The sequence below is a fragment of the Vitis riparia genome, chromosome 3 (assembly GCF_004353265.1).
Source record: "Vitis riparia cultivar Riparia Gloire de Montpellier isolate 1030 chromosome 3, EGFV_Vit.rip_1.0, whole genome shotgun sequence".
Taxonomy (NCBI): domain Eukaryota; kingdom Viridiplantae; phylum Streptophyta; class Magnoliopsida; order Vitales; family Vitaceae; genus Vitis; species Vitis riparia.
Genome location: NC_048433.1, coordinates 10,056,825 through 10,081,477, shown reverse-complemented (window position 1 = coordinate 10,081,477; position 24,653 = coordinate 10,056,825). Strand labels below are relative to the sequence as shown.

Below are 24,653 nucleotides of genomic sequence, written 5' to 3'. Positions count from 1 at the left end.
TATGCAGTGGTATTGACGTATCACACGACGCTTGATCGCACCTGTTTTGCATAGAGATCATATGAGGTTCCATAGTACAGCTTCTGCCACCGAGTTATTGGTGAGATCATTTACATGTACATTTTTTATTTTATTATTTTTTTTAAGTTATTTTTTAAAAGAAAAAAATAAGAGCATTTTTATCAAAAATAAGCCCAAAAAATTATGAAGGGTTAGATTTCCAAAATTGACTTTTAATAACCTTTTAGTCAAACAACCCAAAAAAATCAATGCTTGATAAAAAATTATACTAATGAATGATATCAAACTGTCACCCCTATGTAAATTTCTTAATTAGGAGCAAGGATGAAAATATCGGTAATCACGGATATATCGGTACTTCGAAAATATCGGTAATCACGGATACATCAGTACTTCGATTTTACGGATATATCGGAGATATATCGACAGATATTCTAGAAAAAAAATATCGATAGGCTTAAAATTGTTAAAAACTCATAGAAATGTAAGGAAAACCTCATAATAATATAATTAGAAGTATAATGGACATTTTAAAGTTGTTTTATTGAAAAATTTGATATACATATGATATAATTTGCGATATTAGATGTAATTATATCATGTCGATCTATAAGAAATGTTAATTTTGTAATTGTTCTCATTATAAAGTCACATAAAATACTTCATTTCATTAAATATCAATAATTTGTACACATTAAATTCATTAAATAAACATATTTCATATTCAAAATATACTAGTTCATGTTAATTAAATTAATTAAATAATTTAGCTAAGTTAACTAGTTTAATTTAATTCTAAATGTGAAAATAAATCACAAATAATCATCTAAAATAAACATATCAATTTATAATTAAATAATCAAATTAACATAAGTTAATTCAATAAAAATATAAAAATTAATTACAATTGAATGTAAAAATAGCATTAAATCATCCATGTTGCAAACATACTAATTAATTGAAAATACATTAATTAATTACAATTGCAAACAAAATTAATTACAATTTAAAACAAATATACCTTAAAATGATTAAATAATTAAACAACCTTAATAAAAATTGAAGTAATAAGAAAGCAAATAAAAAATGAAAGCAAAAATAGATGAAATAGATGAAAGTTGGGCTATTTATAGAAGAAATTTGGGCCAAAATAGTCGTTGGAACATTAATTTACCGTTGAAAATCAATTTTGGTCGTTGGATAAAAAACTGGGAGCAATCTGGCCATTGGATTGCCATATTACCATTGGAATCACATCTAGGTTGTCGGATCAACACGGGCGTGATCTGAGCCGTCAGATCACGTTGCATGAAGGAGGGGAAATATTGCCAAAAAATCGACGATTTATTTCTGATATATTGTCGATATATAGTCGATATTTTGCCACCAGAGGTGATTTTTTCAAAAAATCTCCGATGTATCACCGATATTTTGGCGATATTTGCGGAAATATCTCCCCTCCGATCTTTCTCCACAAAATATTGTGTCGACCCCTCCTGATACACGATATATCGGCTATATATCGCCGATATATCCCAACATTTTCCTCTTTGATTAGGAGAGCAATTAGTGGCTTAAATCTTCAAACTGTCACCCCCATGTACATTTCTTAATTAGGGGAGTGATTAGTGGCTTAAATCTTAGTTCACTCCATATTTAACTCATTCAAAATTTGATCTTGAATAAATAGAACAATCAAATCATAAACATGTCACCTTGAGAGATTAATCATATTGATTTAAATAAGACTTTCAACTTGATTATTAAATGAATTACATAATATGTTACCCTTTTAAAAATTAGGTCATGTTTGGGTTTGACACAACACAAACACGCCCATCAACATGAATTACCACCCCTAAACCAACACCTTAAGTTGACACTTCCTTGGAAATGGAACAATCATCTAAGTCTGATATCTACACCTCAGTTTTAGGACATCTTTACTAGCATGCATTGCATTTCCTGTCCAAAATCTTACCTTAGAGCGTTGTTAACTTTTAAGCACCACTCAGCAGCAGGGAAGGAAATGTCCAACATATAGTTGGTGCAGAAGAGAGAAAATCAACATGCTAAGATGATGATTGATGATTAAAAATTTGTGTTCAAGACTGAAAGATTCTATCCTTTTAACAAAACATGAGCTGAAAAAATGAACCAAACCTCCAAAGTTCATGGCTTATCTGAGTATTAGCAAACACTTGCTATATGCTGAGCCTCACACTATAGAAAACCATAAATGACAGTGAAGCAAAGCTTTAAATAACTTCAGCATACTTCCATAGTTATCAGAGCTGGACACCGAGCTGAGCACCATCAGAAAGCAAGCCCAAAAGAGCATTGCAAGCAAATATCTAGTCACAACTGCTTGAGAAGCTGAAGACCCTGATAGATATTGGATAACTGTAGCTTGCAGAGGTAGCATTTATCATTGAAATTTCCTGTTATTGAATAGACAGGAATTGAATTCTTCATACGAACCTTCCCCACAACAAAATTTGATATCCCCTAGCGTCCCAGCTTCTTCAAAGCAAGAAAAGCCTCACCAAGGTGGGTTTCACAAGCAACATGAGCATCAGGTGGCAAATCTTTGAGAAAAGACTTGGTCAGGTTAGAGGTTGATATCATCTGGAAGACCTTGCCACAGAATTTCCGCACATGAGTACGCCTTGCCTGCTTTTCTGGCATATTTGTTACTAACACCTTTATTAGAAAGGCAAGTTTAGGCAGATGGCTTTTCAACATTTTCTTTGATGCCTCCTGACCTTTTACATCAGTGTTAAAAAACACATGTGACTTCAATATTTCAATCACCAGATCAAGAGCTTCAACTCGCCGGAACTCTGATTCTGCATTGCCACATTTCTCCAAAAGGAAGCCTAAGAGATGATGCCCGATCCATGGTCGTCTTCTAAATATTTCTTTTAAAAAATTGGATTTAATTTGAATCTTTTTACTATCAAGATACCCCACTAGAACACGCTTGAAAATATCAAAAAACCCCTGCAGTTCAGACTCTGGGAACTTTCTTGCATCAAGGATCTTCAAAATCCAAAATATTGAATTCTGAGCAAGAGAACCAATCATTTTATGACGGTTCCTGGAAGCTGACTGTTTCTTCTTGGACGGATTTTCAGAAGATCTCTTCTTCTTAAATGGTTTTGAAGCCCACTTCAAGTTTTTTTCCAGCAGAGATTCAAGTGTAGAAAGTTGCACAGCTTCACCCTTTGGATATTCCTTTGCTTTGAAAATTTTCTTCTGCAGAATTCCCCATATGCGCTGTCCAAGCTGCTCGCTACCTTCTGCAGTGTGTGGCTTAACAAATGCCTGAGCCAAGTTTGAGTACACTGACAAAACCTGGGGTTTACCTGTGCAGTAAAGATAAGTACAAGCACGGATTAGGACAGAAGCTCAAGAAAATCAGTCCTGTGTTATATAGTAGACCATGGCACTTGATCTTAAAATTACATTAAATTACATGTAACAACATATTAAATAAATCATCACAATAAGATAGTAATCCGGGGCGCCAAGCAAAACAAGCAGTGTGCCTTCCCTTAAGAAGTGACCTGCTTAACCCCCTGGCCTCATAAGCAATTTTTTTTTTTTTTTTCTTGATTAGAAACAACAATATAATATATTAAGGTAGGTAAGAATAAGTACAATAGAAGAATGAGGAATACTCCAAAAAACTACACAAAAAGTATGTAGGAACCTTCAAAATACTAAGTAAATCTATACAACTATGAGGTGCCACAACCCAAATGGGAATATAAAAAAAGCAATCAGCCCTTGCTTAGCCCACACCTTTGGACCTGCACACCAACATCCAATCAAGTTCTCACTTAAAGGGTACAAGAGGCCCAAAAGGAGGTTTAAGAAATGAATGACATCCCAAAGACCCTCTGAAGTTCTCGCTTTGTCCTCAAAATCGTAGTGTTTCTTTCCCACCACACACAACCCACATCAACGTAAGACAAGCAAACTACCACAACACCTTGCCTTTATTGGTACTTCCCAACTCTTTATATAAGATGGTCATACTCTTAGGAGGAACCCAATCCAAATGAACCAATTTGAATAGTCTATGTCATAGCCCCAAAGTCAAAAGACAATGTAAGAAAAAATGATCTACCGTTTCATCATTCTCCATACACAACAAACAAACATCAGGATTGAGGGCTTTGTAGGATTTTCTCATTTGTGGCATGTCATCGGTGTTTATCTTCTTGTGTGCCACTAACTAAGGAAAGGGCTTGACCTTAAAAGGAACTTGTGATTTCCAAACAAAACCAACAAGGAATAATGGAATTGGATCAGTATGGTTAGACAAGACTCAAAAGAACGTTTTTACTACAAATAAACCTAAAGAAAATAAACACCAAGCTCTCGCATGAGGTACAAAGGGGTATAAGTGCAAACAAGAAAGAGAGAACATGAGTTTTTCAAGATCTCCTACCTCAAAATCAGAAAGATTGCGACAAAAGTTTAAATTTCAAGAGAAAGGATTAGTGGTCCTAAGAACTAATGAAATAGTACTGTTTTAGAGTTAAATTTTAGTATAAATCAACCGATGGAATGATGATAACATTTATTCCTAAATTTTAGAGTAAAATTTTTTCTTGCCTAATTTTCCAAACCAATGAATGTCTAAAGTGCATCCCTAGGATGCCTATTCTTTGGTTAATTGAAAATCATTATCACGAGTTTAACTAGACCTGGATATTTCAATCCCAGGCCTGCCATCCCACTCCAACTTACCAAAACAGGTCAGGTTGGACATCTTTCAGACTTAGACAGTGGATAGATTTCACAACATTGTTGTAAACATGTAATATTCTGATTAGGCTCCAGAAATCAAATCTAATTATTTTACCATTTTCAATATTTTTAGAATACAAAAGGATCTGATAATTTTAGTCAAATTAGCCCAACACAAAATCACCCTAATCAAACCCCAAAAATTCAACCAGAGAGAAAACTCAAACTGGGAAGGAGTAGTTACACAATTCTGGTAAACAGTAAAAGAAGGATTTTTTTACATGTCCACATTATATACTATTATTAGCAAATATAACACTTTGGAGGGGAGGGGGAGCAACTAGATATGCTCCAATGAAGGGATGAAGGCTCACAGCATAAAAATGAATGGAATACCTAAGAACAAATAATTGACCAATTTCAAAAATTGATGAACACTTGCCTGGATTTTCATGCAGGTAAATTTCCAGCAAGGAAAGGACTCGAAGTTTGAAGAGCACAAGTTGTGAATGAGCTGTCTCACCCCCAGCTTGGTTCTTGCGCTCTTTGAAAATCCTTGCTAGATAAGTATCCATTCGGAACATTGCATCATCATCCATTCCCCCATCAGAATCATCAGAAGCTTCAGGAATTTCTTCAACTGCCTCTACTCCAACCACTGCCTCAGAGTCATCCGTTTGCTCATCACTCTCACCAGTTTCACCTGTCTCAGCTTCATCAATTTCCTCAGCTTCTTCAATATCAAGAAAATCATCATCATCATCACTATCATCTTCACTCTCTGCATCCTGATGTCTAGCAGGTTTTAGGTCTTTCTTAATGACACGCAACATCCGAAGCAGTCCATCATCCGTGACATCATCACAGAAATATTTGAAAACCTACAAACAAAAAGGAAGCCGGACACTCATATATTGTAAGTGTTGAAAATACCATAAAGAGAAGGAACAATCTATTAGCAAAGCCCTCATCTGGAGCCATATATCCATAGTAAGTAAAATATTCGTAACAAAGACATCTTAATATGTTGCTAGGCTACTTTCATTACCTGCAATTTCCCAAGTTTTAACCTGAATCCTGTAACTACTATTTCTTTCTCAAAACCATAAATATCTGATATGTGCTAGACAAATGATCCTACAATTGATGTTAGTAAAGCAGCTGATATCTGATCAGTCATTTCAACTTCTCAGACAAAAAACTTAGGCTAGTATTAGGATGGTGTAAAACACAGCCTAGCATCAAAGGATGATAACCGACAAACACTGAATAACAAGGTTTGAAAAAATGTATTTAATGAACGAAAAAATAGTGCTAAGAGAATATCAACAACTAACACCTGACTTATAAATCTATGTACAAGTAAAATCATCAAAGGTGGAAACCCTGTAATTACATTTGAAACAGAACTTCAGAAACCCAAACACCAATTATTGGGAGAGCTTTGCTTGCCAGAATGGCAAAATTATTTTAATCAAATATGATGACCCCAGTTAAACAATAATATTAATGAATCCTCATAATTTAAAATAAGAAATTAAGGTTTTGTACAAGTTACTAATTTCTGTTTTAATCCTCTTGAGTAAGTAAGATTGCTTCTTTTTATGTCCTCAGAAAACAAAGAAAAGGAAAAGCCTATATTTATGTTGGGGGCATACCTTATAACTAATTTGAGTTAACTTTTATCATAAAACCATATAATTATATCCTCTCCTTTCTAAGCAACAACATGGAGCATCAGGAAACCCCTAAGGGTGTTTGGATGTTCATTATGGAGTCAGTATGATCTGTTAAATTCACTTTTCTTTTCTTTTTCTTTTCTCGCCACTAAACAAAACCAAACCAGTTACCTCCCTCATCCCTAGCAAACCCTTACCACCACTAGAGTCAAGCCACCTCAAGGGCCTTTTGTAAAGGTCACTTCTTATATTGGAATTTCAGTTGGCTGACAATCTTCCACAAAAAGCCATGATCCATGAGGTCACAGTCCAAGCCTAAATACAAGTTTTTCAGTTCTGATTCCTTAATCCCTAACAAAAATGCACCTGATAATGATTTAGTTTGGTGATTTTCTCTATTTAATCCTTAACCAAAATTCTGAAAAGGATAAGAAAACAGTGGGGTAGGGTAATCATTGGAAGGTGAGTGTTACAAGATCTATCTATATGTGCACAATCACTTTTGCCCACATTTAGGAATCCAAAATCAATTTTCTCCTTCATTAATGAATTTAAGATTTCATAGAAAATATAGTGCAATTGAATTATGAAAAGGAAAATGCAATTGAAGAAATTTTGCAAATCTGAGCCAGGACCAGGGGTAGTTCAATACTAGGTAGTCTAGGTTAAAGCTGAGTAGTTAAAATATCAGATGTACATTACCCAGACTGCATTAACTAAGATGTATGCAGTTTCCCTGCTTCATTTGATAAAATGTTGTGTAAAAAGGTACCGTTTCATGAAATTGTTTACACCCAAACAAATGTACAAGAAACAAGGAGTGGACTATCTGTAACACAACACCGAATCATAAATGATCAAAAGATGAGAATAAGGAGCTTGATTTGCCATTCTCACCTGCTCAATGGCAGACCGCATTGGAGCTGATGACTCTGGCAACAATGAGAGTAATGTATCCACAAGGACATTCATTAACTCAGGTGTTTCATCACCATCTAACTCATCTTCACCAGAGGATTCAAGGAGATCAGAAGAAGAGAAGGCTTTCTTACAACATAGAATAAGTTCAGAGGCAGCTTCAGAGAATTCCCCAGGTCGAAGGAGTACTTGCAGCAGCAACTGGATGAGCAAGTACCTGAGAGCATGCAGTTTATTTGCTGTTGCACTGAGCCTCAAGTTTCTTTCCTGAAGACAGTTTCTTTCCTGTAGGTGTTATATGCCATTTATAGCATTGGAAAAAGTGGTCATCAGTTTACTGAGCTAAACATCATAGGAAATGACAAAGGAGACAATTAAAAAGAAAAAAAAAAAAGAATTGAAAAGAAACAAAAATGCAAGCAAGTTGCATCAAGACAATCTCAAATAAAGAATCTCAATTACAATAACAAGACTTGCAGCAGATGACCCACTAAAATTTTTTTAGAAGATTGTCCATCTCAAAACCAATATGAATAAATCATTTCAATACGCTGATTTAGAAACTTGATCTGGGCTCTGGCATATCTTACAGTCAAGTTTCTATTTATAAGCCATCTTAGCAAATGTAATCTGAGATGCCAAAGCACTCTGCAGAGTATCAAACCAATGCAGCACCAAACCAAAACAAATAATACACACAGAGAGAACATGGGTAGTCAGTTTGGCTCATAGAAAAAAATTACCTCTCTACAAAGCCTACTTTCCATAGCTTGCAATTTAGTGAATGCCTTCTCATCCTCATTGCTCAATGTCTGAAAGAGTGAAACTGAAGGAATATTGCGTAATGTACTAAGAAATCGCATGAAGTAAGAACCAAGATCAATTGGTTCACGTATGCTTGTCAATGCTCGTGGCCCCTCTCCTTCCTGACCCTCTACTTTCTGACCCTCTCCTTTCTGAGCATTTGCCAGCAATAACTGGAGCTGCTCAATACACATCCTGCAAAGAGCACTAGAGGTGGCTGCTTTTGGCCACCTAAATTTTTCCTGTAATTCAAATGATGTCACTTCAGTGCCAAGAGATGAAGAAAATAGACCCTGAACAGCTAGAAACTTCAATATCTCTTTTTGCACCCGAAACTTTGCTTCAGGATCCAGCTTCAGATATTTCAAGATACTAGGGAGGGAATCTACGACCCAACTTCTCAGAAAATCAGAATTTCCTGATGGTCCAACAGATTCCTTATCCTCTGCTGAACCTAGCTCTGAATTGTCATCTGTTGTCTGACTCTGATCAGAAGGTTCCTCCGAAGCATGACCTTCATCCACAAACATGCTAGTTAAGTTCTGAATAAACAACATGCATCCAGATTCTGTTTTGAACTCTGCCATCAAATCTTTAACAGTTTTTGTCCGTGTAATGCAATCAAATCTCCCACTGCTGTGCTTCTGTAGAGCCATGATGACAGAAACTTTTCTAACATCATCATGTCTGACCCAATCTGATAGTTCTTTAAGAAAATACTGTCCAACTTTATGCAGCCAAGTGTCCTTGGTAGAAAGTATGTCCATCAAGCACTGGACAAGTTTGTAAGAAAGAACAATTGGGATGAAAGATGCGGGCAACCTTGGTAAGAGAAGAAGCAGAACATCAAATGCCAAGTGTTTGCGGTCATGAGATGACGGAAGAAGGGATCCTTCAATAATAACTTCACAGAAACACCGGAGGTTTTTTGCAATGTCTTCTTCAGAAGAGCTACACTTGCGACTCCTTTTGTGCTTCTTAATGGAACTTGAAGATACCACATCTTCATCTTGAAATACAACATCAGGCAAAAGACTATTTACTAAAACAGGCCAAACACTGTGGATTCTTGGTTGACAGAAGGTAGATTCCTGCAATACTCCACAGAAACTCAAAATATAAGATAACTTTCTATTTTTTAAAAATAAATAAATAAGCAAACTTATTAAAGCCACCTAACAAAAATGGGGTGCAACCAAGTACATAGATAGCATCAAGAGTGCACCACAGAAAGGCGACTAAATCTCTTCTCCCCTATTTATTCAGCACAAAACTTGATATTTAAAGATAAATCTGAATATCACCTTTAAGCAATTGACAAGGGATGATAAGTGGCTTGTGGCAAAGAGCTTGCTGGGGCTGAAAGGATTTGGCAAGAGTTTGTCAAATATTTTGCTGTCCAGAGAATTTTTTTCTCTTATTTTCAGAGCTAGGAGCAACGCATCAGGGTTTCCAACTTCTGTGGCTCCCTCAAACCAATCATTCATTCCCGGAGCTTCAAGTACATGACTCAACAAGGCTTCAGTAGGTAACTGCAAAAGAAACACCACTTGGTCTAAGATTAAGTGTCATAACATAATCCAGTATATGAATATGCTTAATTTATTCAAGATATGAAATCCATGTCACAGATTTGTCCACATTCTATTAGCTTACTGATAAATTTCCACTTTCAGTAGCTAGATGAGATAGATAATGGAGTGAATCATGCAGCTTGATTAAGAACATCATAGGCCAAGATATGACATATATGAGAAAATTATAGTTTTATTAGTCATAATTTTCTCCTTTTTTTTTTTGTATGAAATAGAATTTATTGTAATAGAAGAAGAAGAAAGGGAAAAGCCTATGTAAACAAAGGATATGTAGAATGGGAAAAGAACACCTATTACTATTACTTGTACTACAATTCATAAAGCTTCATAATCCCATACTATACTAATGATTAGCTCGTACCGTTAGTATACTGCTTGAAATTTGAAGTTTGACTGAAGTTCAATATTTCAAGCTTGAAATTTGAGTTCAAAAAAACCTGAACTCTGAGCTTGAGCCTGACAACCTGTTCAGGTCATTCCCTTCAAAGCCCAAGTCCTGGATGCCCAAGGCCATTTCACATCCTACTCAAGACTCAGCAGAGCCTGAGAACTAGGGGTGTACTTTTGGCACAAAGCCCGAAGCCAGTCAAAAATTGGGTTATGTTCGGGCCTGAGACAGGTTTTGAATAACCCACTCCAGGAGGAATAGAACAATAAAATCAATAGAAAATAACTGGAGTCTTCTCATAGTTCAAAAAAAAAAAGAAGCTGGAATCTCACCCAACTTCTGCAACATATATAAAATAAAAATGCAGAAACTTTCAAACATAGAATCATTTTTTCCTTTAGAACAATAATGAATAGGCTAAATTACCTTTTCAACCATGTCCAAAATAACTGAAACGGCTGGCTCTTGCAGGTATCGCTTCTTGGCTGCAAGCGAGATAATAAGACTAGTGAATTCCTTGATGTAGGGAGTGTTTTTATCAGAAATCCATTCTTCAACTAGTCTTCCTGATCGAACAAGGGCACCATAAGCAAATAAGCGACCTAAAAGACAATCCTTTGCTTCCTACAATGCCATAAAAAAAGCTACTTAAAGATTTTCAGATGGAAAGTCATGAACCGGTCATAACATACTTCAAAAAATAAATGAATTATCACCCACCTGACCCTTCATTGAAGAAGAAACCTCTAACAAATCAACTATAAGTTTCAGGAATGATTGCACTTTGATGCTGGGAATTTTATTGAGTAAGATAGTCAAACCCAGAGCAAAACCTTGTCTTGCACACTGAAAAAGCAATACCAAATCACATATGACCCACAATTAGCACATAAATTTGCAATAGTGATAGCCAACTGTTTCCTGTAACAAAAAGCACTGCAGAAAAAAAATGTGTGGTTCCATATCAATGAATAGTAAGTAACTTGATTCCACATGTTTTGATATAACATGCAGAGACCAACCAATATCTGTAAACAGATCAATGAAATTCCATGGTTGTAAGTAGAGTGGCAGATCTGACAACATATAAATCAGATTTGTGGAAGAGATAAAAAAACCACAAAAGACGGTAGTTTTTTTTATCTTGTTTGCAGTCTGATGTTTCTATAAATAATAAGCCAAAATGTTTGTATCCAATATGGTAACAAAAGCAAACAAATCTCTAATGCACATGTGAAAATAGCAAATAGAAACCAGCAACACCCAATAGAAACCAGCCACTGACAAGAATACACTGGTATCCATGGTAAGCATTATTTGCTAAATGTACTAGATCATAAGAGAAGAGAAGAGAAGACAGAGAGAAGCCCCATTGTATTTCACTAAGAAAGGATCCAACATATATAAAACAATTGAAACATAACATATCTAGACGAATTTATGCAAAAAAATACCCAGAGGAAGCTGACATCATACGTAGTACAGAAAAAGGGACACAGATGGGAATTCCCACTGCTACAGAAAACGCGTTTTAGAGTTTCTTAATTCCTTAAAATGTGTTCCTAGTAGATTAAGATCAGACTGAAACCAATAGCTAACACTACTTTCACCAAAGCACCTAGTTTTAAATTTGCTTGACTTCTTTTTTCTCCCAATAGTATATTCCCTTTGCTTTCTGGGACCTTCTAACTTGTTATGGTCTTGGGGAAAGTTTTGATGCCCAAACATATGCTCTGGATATGTATATTAAATGCACAACTATTCCTTTACAACAATACAAAATTTATCCCCTAGAGAGGAAAAAGTCGTCCAAGGAATAAGAAGTTGTTCAAAAAAGAGGCAAAGAAACTATAGTACAAGCAATCAGAGGTATGTCCTGGTTTATTAATCTCTTTGTAAGAAAACAGACAAGAAGTTAATCTCACTTACCACAGAGGAACAGATGAAATAGGAAGGGCATTAATAAAATCAGAACTAGAGTTAACTATGCTTACCAGAATATTATATATAGTTTCATGGCCTAGCTACAAAAGAAGGAAGTTCAATTTTAGCCTTAAAAATCATCACAACTCCGATGAATGATAAGGTTCCAATTACAAAAAGAGTTACATTTAGCTATATAGTTCATCCTATTTTCACTCCAATTATCAAGATCCATAATCAATGGATAAATATTTAACCACACATTTTAAAAAGAACCCACCAATACAAACAATGATGTTATAAGAAATTTAGAAACAAGCCAACTCAACGCACCTCTCTTGAGGATGAGACCCCACGGATAAGCCTACGAACAGCATATCTCAAAGAAGGAGCACAGTTGTTAAGACCATCATCCTTTTCAGCTTCCAATTGCAGCCCACGCTCAACCAGCTCCTTTTTCCCAAGCTTATCATACACCTTTTGAACTTCCTGCAACTCCATCACCATCGTTTCTACTGCCGCTTCTCTTACTGAAGAATTGATCGATACCAAGTCTTTAAAAACAGTAATATGGAATTCTGGCAAACCACTGCTGGGTGAAGAAGCTGGCTGCTCCTTGGTATCATCAGCATCTTTCAATTCCGAACCTGTTTGCACTGGCTTTGATTCATGATTTTCAGAAGAAACCCCATGCCTCTCTTTGTCCAATGCTTTCCTTTTCTTCCTTCTCTCCATTGGTTTGACAGAAGCTGCACTTGCATTTTCCCCATCTTTCTTCTTCTCCTTTTTCAATTTTTTCTTTGATTGCTCAGATTCAACTTTATCAATAGGCCCCTCATCCTCTGCTTCCTCTATGGATTCTAAACCCCTTTTCTTACTACCCATTAAAGCCAAAATCTTCTTGTCAAAACCTTCTGTGTAGTCATAAAAAAATAAAAAGGGCCATCAATTCATAGATCAACAACAACAAAAACGTGTTACTAATAAAAATGGTAAATACCATTCTAGTTGCTAAAGATTAACGAAATCAAACCAATGCACACAATTCATCTATATTTATGCTATATATAGAAGTACGAAAAGTTTGTAGACTCTTTTTTTCCTGAAGCACCCTTACTATATTACTTATTTTCCTTCATATTCCATATTTTTATTATTTAACTATAGCAAGCATAATGAATTCACCTTTATATCATTTATAATTCATCTCAAAAATGATAACAAATTGATCTTTATATAATTTATTGATTATCACCAATAAAATTAAAATTCATTTTACTTATTTGCACCTTAAGTTCTTTTAAGCTAAATATTTTTTCATTTTTGTAGCTCTTTTTTTTCTTTTTTCTTTTTTCTCAAAGGCTTCCATTTTCATCAGGTACCATTTATGTTTCCATGATAAAATTAGTGAACGTCAATACAACCCAAATATATATAATTGTACAAGACAATGTTCCCAAAACTCTAGCTAGAGTTGTAGTCCAAAATGAAATCCTAGAATTCAAAATTTTCAGCAATAGAGTGATGAGTTAAAAGCATTCAAAGAGAAACCCTAGCCCATGTATGCTTGGTTTCCAAGAAAAAGGAGCAAAAGAAGAAAACAACATTTTCATTTTTATGCTATCTCTAATCTTTTGCTTCCAGAAAAATAAAGAAAGAAAGAAAATAAAATAAAACAAAACCATGTCAACTAAGCCCAACAGTCCGTGTGAGTTTCAAGTAAAGTGGCATTTTTCTGTATTCCCTAATCCTCAGTGCTGAAAACTTTGCACTTCAAAATTTTAATTACTTCTCTCATATTTTCTCTGCATCTAAACTGAATCTATTTTTATAGGAGAAAGCATTCCCAACACCAAAGATCGTCAATCTAACAAAAACTTCAGTCTTAGCTGTAATCCAAACTTGCAATAGTTCCATGTCTGCTCAAAGAGAAACCCTAATTTTCAAAACTTCCAGAAATAGTATTCCTAAGTTATAAAGCACCTACCCTCTGCTTGGTTACCAAGAAAATAAAGAAAAATAAAAGAAAACCACATTTTAATTCCTATGTCATCTTCCTCACTTCCTTTGCAGCCAAAAATCCAATAATAATAATAATAATAATAACAATAATAACAACAATACTAATAATAAATAAATAATCAGATCATCTAAGCCAAAGAATCATGTGTGTTTTACGTAAAGCATCATTTTCTGTATTACCGGAGTCCTATATATAGTGAAATAAATGCGATTTGAAACTTTTCTCTTCTTCTTTTTCTCATTATTTTCTCAGTGTCCAAAGGATTGTATCTAACCTATGGAGTATTTTCTCAGCATCCAAACAATTGTATCTAACCTTGAAGTCGATTTATTGAATGGGGAACAGAGACTGAAACAGTACCTCAAACTCAGAGATGGCTCGACCGCAGCGTTTCCAGAAAAATATTGAATGCCTTTGTGTTGATGGAGATTAGGGCTTCTTCTTATGCAGCTATGCTCTGCAAACAAACCCTAGAGCGGTGTACACTGTGAAGTCAGGTGACAATGGGCTACCCTGGGCCGGCCCAAATTTTAAACTATTGGGCCGTAAGCGCCCGGCTTTCTCATTGGTCACGGGCGTCAATATCCAATGCATGGATTAAAAAATGGGAGAATTGAGCTTTATTGATAATTAATAAAAGGTCCAGTCCATAATTGATTATAAAAATATGAGATACGAATAGATAAAAATACATTTTTAACTTTTACCCATCATTTTTGTCTTTATACCACCGCTCTTTATATGTCACTTCCATAAAATCTTTCATTATTTAATCTTTTTTTTTATTGTTTTTTTAAACTTTTTTAAAAATAATTAAAAAATCAGTATTATTTTCTAAACAAAAATTATATTAATGATTCAAAAACTATTTTAGAAAATACTTTTGAAAAAAAATAATTTAATTGAATAAAAATTATCTTTTAGATTTTAGAAGTAAATAATTTAATGATTAAAACACTATTTAAAATAAATATATTTACTATTTTTTTCTTTTATACTAAAAAAGTATTTTTAAAGTTTATTTTTTTACTATTATAAAATAGAAAATTAATTTTTTTAATCTTCTTCCTTCTTTATTTTAATAATTTTTTGAACATAGACTTTTGGTAATAAGTTATATGAAATGTTGCAAATTTGTTTATTAAGGAATTTTATTAATAATTTGACTTAATTGAAAATTTATTGAATTAAAAAAAAAAAAGAATGGATGAAGAGTTTTTATTTTAAATATCCAATTAAAATGTTTTCGTATTTAAAAATGGATTATATTAATACATAGTATAATAGAGATCGAATTTTTCTCATATAAAAGGGTTGAATGGTATATTTACCCATTTTAAATGAAAACAATTGTTAAAAATTGTATAGATTATATTTGAGTTTGGTTTTAAAATATTTTTTTAGTTTTTACTTCTTTTATTTTTTAAAATAATTTTTATTTTCTATATTGTCTCTTTTTTAAAATATGTTTAATTAAAAAAAGAAAATTATTTTTAAAAATGAAAATTGAATACCTTGTTTAATACTATTTTTTTGTATGAAAATAATAAAAAGAATTAAATTCTATTTATTGATTATTATTTTTTTCTATTAGTTATTTTAATAATAAAATAAAAAATATATATAATATGTTCACAATTAAATAAATGAATTGGTCAATTGTATAATTTTTTCACAAAAATATAATATGTTTACAAAAAAATTGGATTTAAGTTTTCCGCTCTTTTTCTTAATCAAACTACTGAAATTATATTTAATTTGTATCATTATATAAAGGTATTCACTAATTGTATAATGGAAATGCACTAAATGTACAAGGGGTGTAAAAGATTACCATTTGTAAAAGATTTTAACCAATTCTAAACCACTCATTTATCTTCCTTGTCACCCATGAATTGCATGCCCATATCATGCACTTTATTTAACTCTCATATAGAAATTCCGATACTTTCCCCAGTAATGATGTTTGAGGAAAAAAATTTAACCCTAATTCATCTACCATTTTCTTAGTTAAACCATTAGAAATATGGTTAACACACGTACGTGAACACATTACTTAAGAGGGATATATTGTGTTATTGTACAATGGTATTACACTAACTGTACAAGAGAAATGTACTAAGTGTACAAGGGTGTACAAGGCTCCCATTTGTGAAAAATTTTAATCAATTCTGAATCACTTCTTCATTTTCCTTGTCACCCACAGATTACATACACATGTCATGCACTTTATTTAACTCTCATATGGAAATTCCGATACTTTCCCTAGTAATAATGTCTGGGGAAAAAAAAACTTAGCCCTAATTCATCCACCGTTTTCTCAACCAAACCATTAGAAATATGGTTAATATACCTACGTGGACACATAACTTAAGAGGGATATATTGCATCATTGCACAATTGTGTGTACACTAATTGTACAAAAAGAAATGTACTAAGTGTACGGTACAAGGTTACCATTTTTGAAAGATTTTAATCGATTTTGAATCACTTCTTTATTTTTCTTGTCATGCATGAATTGTATATGAAATTTGCACTACTGTACAAGGGTGTACAAGGTTACCATTTGTGAAAGATTTTAATCGATTTTGAATCACTTCTTTATTTTTTTTGTCATCCATGAATTGTATATGAAATTTGCACTACTGTACAAGGGTGTTATACTCACTATATAAGGCAAATGTGCTAATTGTATAAGACAAAAATAAATGTGCTAATTGTATAAGACAAAAATACTAATTGTATAAGGGGTGTACAAGGCTACCTTTTATGCAAGATTTCAATTAACTCTAAACCATTTTTTTTCCTTGTCACCTAAGGATTAGACACTTTCCCCCCACACATTCCTTCACCTAAAAATTGTTACAATTTGAATTTTTAAATTTCATCATTCAAAATTTATAATTGCATATTTCGTTTGAGTAGTTTTAACAATTTTTTTTAAGTACATTTACATCCCATATAAAGGAAAATTAATCACAATATTTAGGTACTACCTTTTTTTGTGAAATCATGCATGAGGAAAAAAAAAGAAGAGGAAATTATGATACATTTGTTTGACTTGATGACATCGTATTTTAATAATTTAAACCATGTCAAGTTCACATTTATTCCATATTTAAAAGGGTATTTTAATATTTTTTTTCAAATTATTAAATTATAATACATTGTTAAATTAAAAATTAATTATCACCATTAGTTAAAAGATGATCATGTTACAAAAGAATATATTAAGACAATATCTATGTATTATCCATAAAATAGAGAAAATATTCAAATAATTGTCTATAACTTTGAAGATATTTATATAAAAAATAACTTATATATATATATATATATTAGATAAAAAAGAATAATACTATTTTTTAAGGTGTTTAAAAAATATTTATTGTATATTTTGTAAGTTAAAAAAAAATTATGAGGTATTAAAAAAATATTTACTTAAAAAATGTAGTAATAATCATTTTTAACTATTGATTTCCAATTTTTTTTTTGAGAGAAAAATAATTGGTGGAAATAGTGACACTTCCTTTATTAGGAATTAATTTACATGGTCCCATAATTAATATGTGAGAGAAAGGTAAAGTGAATAAAGAGAGAGAAAAAGGAAAGAGAAGTGGGAAGCCCATTGTTTTTTTTTCATTTTTGACAACCAAGGGCATTTCAGGAAATTTTGAAAAATAATGTCCTTCAACTTAATTTTCACTCTTCCGTTAGGTTTTGAGCTTAAATATAAAAGATATAAGGATCTTGGACCAATTTTCAAGCCCGGTTGGGTATAAAACACAACTCTCCCTTGAAAAATCAATTTTTATGAGCAATATATCGGTTTGGAACCAATAAATCAACAAAAAAATTGAGCGTGAAACAACGCATGGAGCAGCGAAGGAAGTCTGTCAAAATATCATAAATATATCGGCGATTGATATATCGGCGAATATATCGGATATATTATATCATATATATCCGGGAAATATCAGAGTTTTTTTTTAAAAATATTTATTTTTTTTAATTATTCATTTTTAATTTATTTTTTATTTTAAATCTATATTATCATTTTTTTACTACTTTTTATATTTATCTCATTCATTCTATTTTAAAAATTACTATCACTTCATTTTTTTTATCCGTTTAATTTTAAATGTTTTTATTTTAAAATATTAAAAATACAATTTTACTCAAAAATTGCTACAATATAAAAAAAAATGAAGTCCTAATATTCTATAAATTAAAATTAATTTGATAAGATAAATTAGTAATAATTTTATTTATTTAAATAAATTAATGTTAATAGAAAAATTGTCACTTGTAATAAATTTTTAGAAATCAAATCTCAAATAAAATATGTTTTAATAAAAGTATTTTAATTTTTAAAATAAATTAATATGAATATATTAAAGGAATTTATGCTATTTTTTTTTATAAAAATTTGATAAATATTACATGTAGGATTAAAGATAATATTTATCAAATTTTTATAAAAAAAATTAGCATTACTTACTTGTTTTATCATTTTTTTTTTAATTTTTTCAAGCATTCTTATGAATTTTGAATAATTTTTTACTCATCAATATTTTTAAAAAAATATTCACTCATATTTCTCCGATATTTCCGATATATCCGTGAAATACAAGTACTCGATATATTTTCATCCCAACTCTATCCTGTTTATTCAAAATAATTCCCATTATCATCCCATTAAAATAATTAAATGGGGTGGGCACGGAATGATTAGACAAATTTTTCATACCCATCTCATCCCACCCCGCTTTGTTTAACTTTTTTTTAGAAAAAATTTAATTACATTAAAATAAATATATTTTATAAATAATTAAAATATTATAATCTTTTTTATAACTTATTTCATTAAAAAGTATTTTTTATTATTGTTGTTGTTGTTGTTGTTGTTGTTGTTGATATATATTAAAAATAAGAAAATAAAAATTAAATTAAATTAATTTTATATATAATCGGGACAAGGTGGGACAAGACAAGGTATTACAAGGAGAGAATGGAAGGAGAAAAACACATTCTCTTTTCATTGTGCTGTGAAGGATGAAGAGCCTTGGTAAATATGTCAGTAAGTCGATTGTGTATTGTAACATGCAAAGTTTTTAAAAGCCCAACTTGTATATTTTCTCATACAATATGACAATTGATTTGGATATGCTTGGTGTGCTCGAGATAAATTGGGTTAGCTGCAATATGAAGGAGAGCTTGATTATCACAGAAAATGAGAGTTGGACCATGGTGAACAACCCACAAATCCTTAAGTAGTGAGAGAAGCCAAATGATCTCACAAGTAGTGTTGGCCATAGAACGGTATTCAGCTTCCACAGAGGAACATGACACAATTTGTTGCTTTTTAGACTTACACGAAATGAGCAAAGAACCAAGAAACACACAAAAACCAGAAACATAGCGGCGAGTATTGGGACATATTGCCTAATCAAAATTCGCAAATGCCTTGAGTTGAACTATATAATTGGATGGAAAGAAAATACCTTGGCCTGGAGTTCTCTTGATGTATTGGAAGATTCAAAAAGTTGCTTGGAGATGTGGAGTACGAGGAACAGCCTTTTACAACCATTGTACCATCAACTCGAAACTTGATCTTGTACACCCATTTACAACCAACAAGGTGTTTTCTAGGAGAAAGTGAGAGAATAGACCAATTTTCATTACTTTCCGAAGTTTGCAACTCAACATTCATAGCATCACGCCACACTTGAGATTTAACAACTTGGGAAAAAGTTTGGGGTCAATGTGAATGGCTAAGACGAATGTTCGATATGGTTGGAAAAGTTTTGATAGCTTAACAAAATAATAATAATAATAATAATAATAATGGGATAAAAATGAGGAGTAGAGGAAGTTATAAATGAAGTGGGGAATGGGTGTGTGACTAAGTAACAATGGTAGTTTGATAAATAAGTCAATTGTTTAATGACACGATATGGACGTAGGAATGACAATTTCGTGGGTCAATCGGGTCACCCATCCCGCCCAGCCCCGCCCCTATTGGGACGAGTATGGGAAAGTTTTGTGAAACCCGAATCAGGTTCGAGGCGGGTATGTGTTTGTAGTTACCTACCCCGCCCCGGAATTATAATTACCAATTTACCCTTAAATATTACAAAATACCCAAAATCTCCTTCTTATATATAATTTATTCTTCCTAGATTTTTAGGGTTTTTTCTCTCAGAAGAAAGGTTTCGTTTTCTCAATTCAAACTGCCCTAAAAGCAAAATCTTTTGCTCTAAAAATCAAATTTGCAGTCTCGTAGACAAGTGATTAATGGAGTTCTTGTGGATCCCTTCCTTCCAAGTAAAAAAACCCTAACCTTTGAAGCTTTGTTAAAAATTTGGCTTGTTTTTCAAATTTTTTTGGTTTTAGTTTATGGGTTTGAAGTTCTTTCAATTGTTTATCAATAGATTTGTAATTTATATGCATTCTTGGTCTTCGTCTTATATGTATGTTATCATAAATATCAGTTGAATCAATTTTTGTCTTTGACTCTTATTGTTCATGTTTCTGACATTAATTTTCACCCTGTCCAAATCAATTTCATCCACATATAAACTGATTTTTGGGGTTTATACGAATAAGAATGATGATTTATGAGATTTTCATTATTTTAGGGTTCAATTTTGGTATTCATGTTTTTTCATAAACAAGTTGTTATAAGAGAACGATCTAATTTCATGTTGTTTTTTCATAAATGAAAACCCTATTTTTTTTTTCTTTTTTAAATAGCTTTTAGAAACATATTATTCATGCTTCCAGAAACATACAAATAGAATTTTATTGTGACTAAATTGGTTTCAAACTATTTTAGAATATCCTAAGGATTCAGCAAAATGACATTAGAATGAGAGAAATTTTTTTTCATGCCAAGTACTAGTTCTAATCCAACTACAAGTAGTACTTCAACTAATGATGGATCATTGACATGTAAAAAAAAAAAAAAAGCTGACTTCGATTGTTTGGAATGATTTTGAAAAAGTCATAGTAGATGGACAAGATTATGCTATTTGTAAGCATTGTAAATCAAAACTTAAGGCCAATAGTAAGAATGGGACTAAACATTTGCATGTACATTTAGATAGGTGCATCAAACGGAGAAATGTTGATATTAAGCAAAAATTATTAGCAGTAGAGAGAAAAGGCTATGGAAAAGTGCAAATTGGTGGTTTCACATTTTATCAAGATATCTCAAGAGAGAAGCTTGCACGTGCAATTATATTGCACAAGTACCCTTTTTCAATTGTTGACCATGCAGGCTTTAGAGATTTTGCTAGTAGCCTTCAACCTTTGTTTAAGATGGTTTCCCGCAATACAATTGAGAAAGGGAAATTGAGTAGTTACTTGGAAAAGCTTGAAACTAAAATGACTATCACAATTGTTATGTGGACATCTAATCAAAAGAAAGGTTACATGGCTATCATTGTGCATTACATTGATGAGTCTTGGTTACTACAACATCATATTGTAAGGTTAGATATGTTATTTGTTCAAGTTTTCAATTATTATTTTATTTTATTATCGTTTAATGATGTCACTTATATTAATAATATGTTTTTATATATTGTTTAATATAGGTTTGTTTATGTGCTTCCTCCACATACAAAAGAAGTTCTTTCTGATGTGTTATTGGATTTTTTATTGGATTGGAATATGGATAGGAAACTATCTACAATCATCGTGGATAATTGCTCAAGTAATGATGACCTGATTGATATCCTCTTAGAGAAATTATCTTCAAGTGGTTCACTTTTATTAAATGGAAAAATCTTTCATATGCCACGCAACACATGTCTTGAACTTGAGTGTGAAGGAAGGTCTAGATGTCCTCCGAGTAGAAATTGAAAAAATTCGTGAGAGTGTTGCATATTGGTCAACAACACCATCAAGAGTGGAAAAGTTTGAAGATGCAACTCGCCAATTGCGCCTTCCATGCAATAAGAAGCTATGCCTTGATTGTAAAACACGATGGAATTCTATGTACTTGATGCTATCAATAACTATAACTTATAAAGATGTGTTCCTACGTTTGAAGCAACGTGAAAAGCTTTACGCCACAGTGCCATCAGAGGAGGAATGGAATTTAGCAAGAGAAATATGTGAAATACTGAAATTGTTTTGTAATATAACAAATTTGTTCTCAGAGCAAAATTATCCCACTGCAAATATTTTTTTCATCAAAGTGTGTGAGATTAAAGAAGCATTGTATGATTGATTGATTTGCTCAAATGAAGTTGTAAGCACAATGGCATCAAGTATGTTAGAAAATTTTGACAAGTATTGGAGTGGATGTCATATTGTAATGGCAATAGTAGTTGTATTGGACCCAAGATACAAGATGAAGATTTTAGAATTTTATTTTCGATAATGTATGGGTCTGAAGCTTCAAGTGAGTTTGGAAAAATTTGCCAACTATGTTATGATTTGCTTTCTGAGTACCAATCAAAGTTTAAGATGAGTCAACAAACTTCATCTCATGGTGCTTCATCAGTTTCAAATCTCTTTGAGTTGACCTATGACAAACAAGATCCTCTTTCGAAGTTTGACTTATTTGTTCATAATACCAGTGAAGAAGGTCATACAAAGTCAGAGTTAGACTACTACTTAGAAGAACCTGTTTTGCTAAGGATTTCAGATTTTGATGTTTTGAGTTGGTGGAAAATAAATTGTATTAAGTATCCGACTTTACAGATGATTGTTCGAGATATCTATGCCATTCTGGTATCTACAGTTGCATCTAAGTCAGCCTTCAGTACAGGTGGTAGGATGGTATCAAAACATCGTAGTAGACTCCATCTAAATACTTTGGAGGCCTTAATGTGTGCTCAAAGTTGGTTGGGAAATGAAATGGAAGGTAGTTAATCTAAAATATTTTCAATCTTATGAAACAACTATGTTGAATTTTTAAAGTTGTTTCTTGTTATTCTTACTTTTTATTGGGTGATTCTTTGCTTGTTAACCTAGGGGGCAAACTCACAATCATGGATGAAGATGACGAATCACTCTTGCTGTAGGTTCTTTTCTTGAGATGGAGTTGGTATTGGAGATATATTTTAGGACCCAAGAGACACTTTTTTTTAATGCTCTTTTTTAATCTTAATGTGGTTATAAGTATGAATATGTAGGGAAGACTTTATGTTTAATTTTTTTTTTAATGTTGTCATATTCATGGAGATTTTCCATTTTTATATGTTGTAGTTGTGATGTTTATTTTTTCATTTTTATCTTAATGTTATATTTTATATTGTTATATCCATGGTATTAAGCATCAAAACTGTATTTTTTGGCAAAGAAGGCATTAGTGCTAACCTAATTGCAGTAAATGAAGACGTTGGGGCTACAAATTAATATAACTTGGAGGTATAGCTAACTAAATGCTTATCATTTGATTTTTAGAATTTGAATGAGTTTGGTCCTTAATATCCATATTTAATTGTTTTGCGGTTACTTTGTATCTGCTTTCTTCTTCATTTTGGTCCTTATCATTTTATTTTTATTTTTATTTTGTGTTCTTCAAAGACAATGGCCTACATAATATATGAGGGTGGTCCTCTCTGATAACCAAAAATCCTCCAACTTGAAAGACAGGGCTTGATCCAGGTTTTTGGTACATTGCCCAAAGAATTTACTAACAAGCTAACTGACACCTTTCCACCTGCATCTATATGTACCTTTTTGATGGAGTGAATACGACAATGGAACTTCGTCTAATGCAGGTTTGCTTCTTTGGAATCAGACAAGGCAACAATGGATTGGAAATCAAAAGTCTCAGAACAGGACACAAGTTCGAGAACCCAGAATAAGGTCAAAAACTTTTATTAAACATGGGTTAGTTAACTATGCCTTGGTTTAAAATTTCCTGGGGACGTTTAATGCAACCAAAATTCTTTACCTTAATCTTGTTTATTTTAAACCAATCCATCTTCTAAGTAGCTAGAAGATCATTTTTGAGGCATGGAACATCTACTTAAGAGCCAATCCAGATTCCAGTTGATATTGATACAGGGACTTAACCAAGTAACACTTGATTTTTTATCAACTTTATCTTGTTAACAATATCTTTTACTATATTGTTTTTGGATCCTCCTAGATCTGGCATATATGGTGTTGATTTTAGCAAATGATACACCTACTTTATTAATAGGTGAATTTGCTAGAGATGAATGTCAGGATCTTCAAGGATAGATAGAGGCCTATAGAGTCTTTATGGGATGTGTTGTATTTTGCCTCCTCTTCATCGGTGCCTCTTGCTTCTGTTATTTCTCTTCAACCCTTGTGAGTATGATCTTGCTGGAGTATCAATTTTCAAGTAAGTAGGAGGGTTTGGGAGTTTCATTTTGAGTGGAATGCCATCTCTTGTCTTGGTTCGGTTGCCTTGAATTTAATTTTTCTGGCTGCTCTTTGGGAAACTTATGCCAGTTAGGTATTAGCAAGAATGTTCAAAGGTTGGGAGTAGGATAGTTAAAGATTCCATTAAACCTACTGGAGAAAATTTGGCAGTTGAGGTGGAGTTATTG

At 32.5% G+C, this 24,653-nt stretch overlaps 1 protein-coding gene across 1 annotated transcript; it reads right to left on the bottom strand.

Moving 5' to 3' along the window:
* Positions 1–2,076: 2,076 nt before the first annotated feature.
* LOC117911103 (rDNA transcriptional regulator pol5) lies at positions 2,077–14,579 on the bottom strand. The gene is made up of 9 exons (XM_034825298.1): positions 14,473–14,579; positions 12,423–13,003; positions 10,887–11,012; positions 10,593–10,790; positions 9,488–9,715; positions 8,123–9,274; positions 7,359–7,664; positions 5,225–5,663; positions 2,077–3,389 (listed from the first exon to the last, which is right to left on the bottom strand). The coding sequence occupies exons 2-9, from the start codon at positions 12,972–12,974 to the stop codon at positions 2,530–2,532; spliced, it is 3,861 nt and encodes a 1,286-aa protein (XP_034681189.1). The 5' UTR covers positions 12,975–13,003; positions 14,473–14,579; the 3' UTR covers positions 2,077–2,529.
* Between the last annotated feature and the right edge of the window lie 10,074 nt (positions 14,580–24,653).

Excerpts from the sequence above, each read along its gene's own strand:
- LOC117911103 (XM_034825298.1), bottom strand. The coding sequence starts at position 12,974 with ATGGGTAGTAAGAAAAGGGGTTTAGAATCCATAGAGGAAGCAGAGGAT. Across the intron at positions 9,716-10,592 it reads TTTTGGACATGGTTGAAAAG|TTACCTACTGAAGCCTTGTT; the intron begins GTAATTTAGCCT and ends TTTCTTTTGCAG. Across the intron at positions 9,275-9,487 it reads CCCTTGTCAATTGCTTAAAG|GAATCTACCTTCTGTCAACC; the intron begins GTGATATTCAGA and ends GGAGTATTGCAG.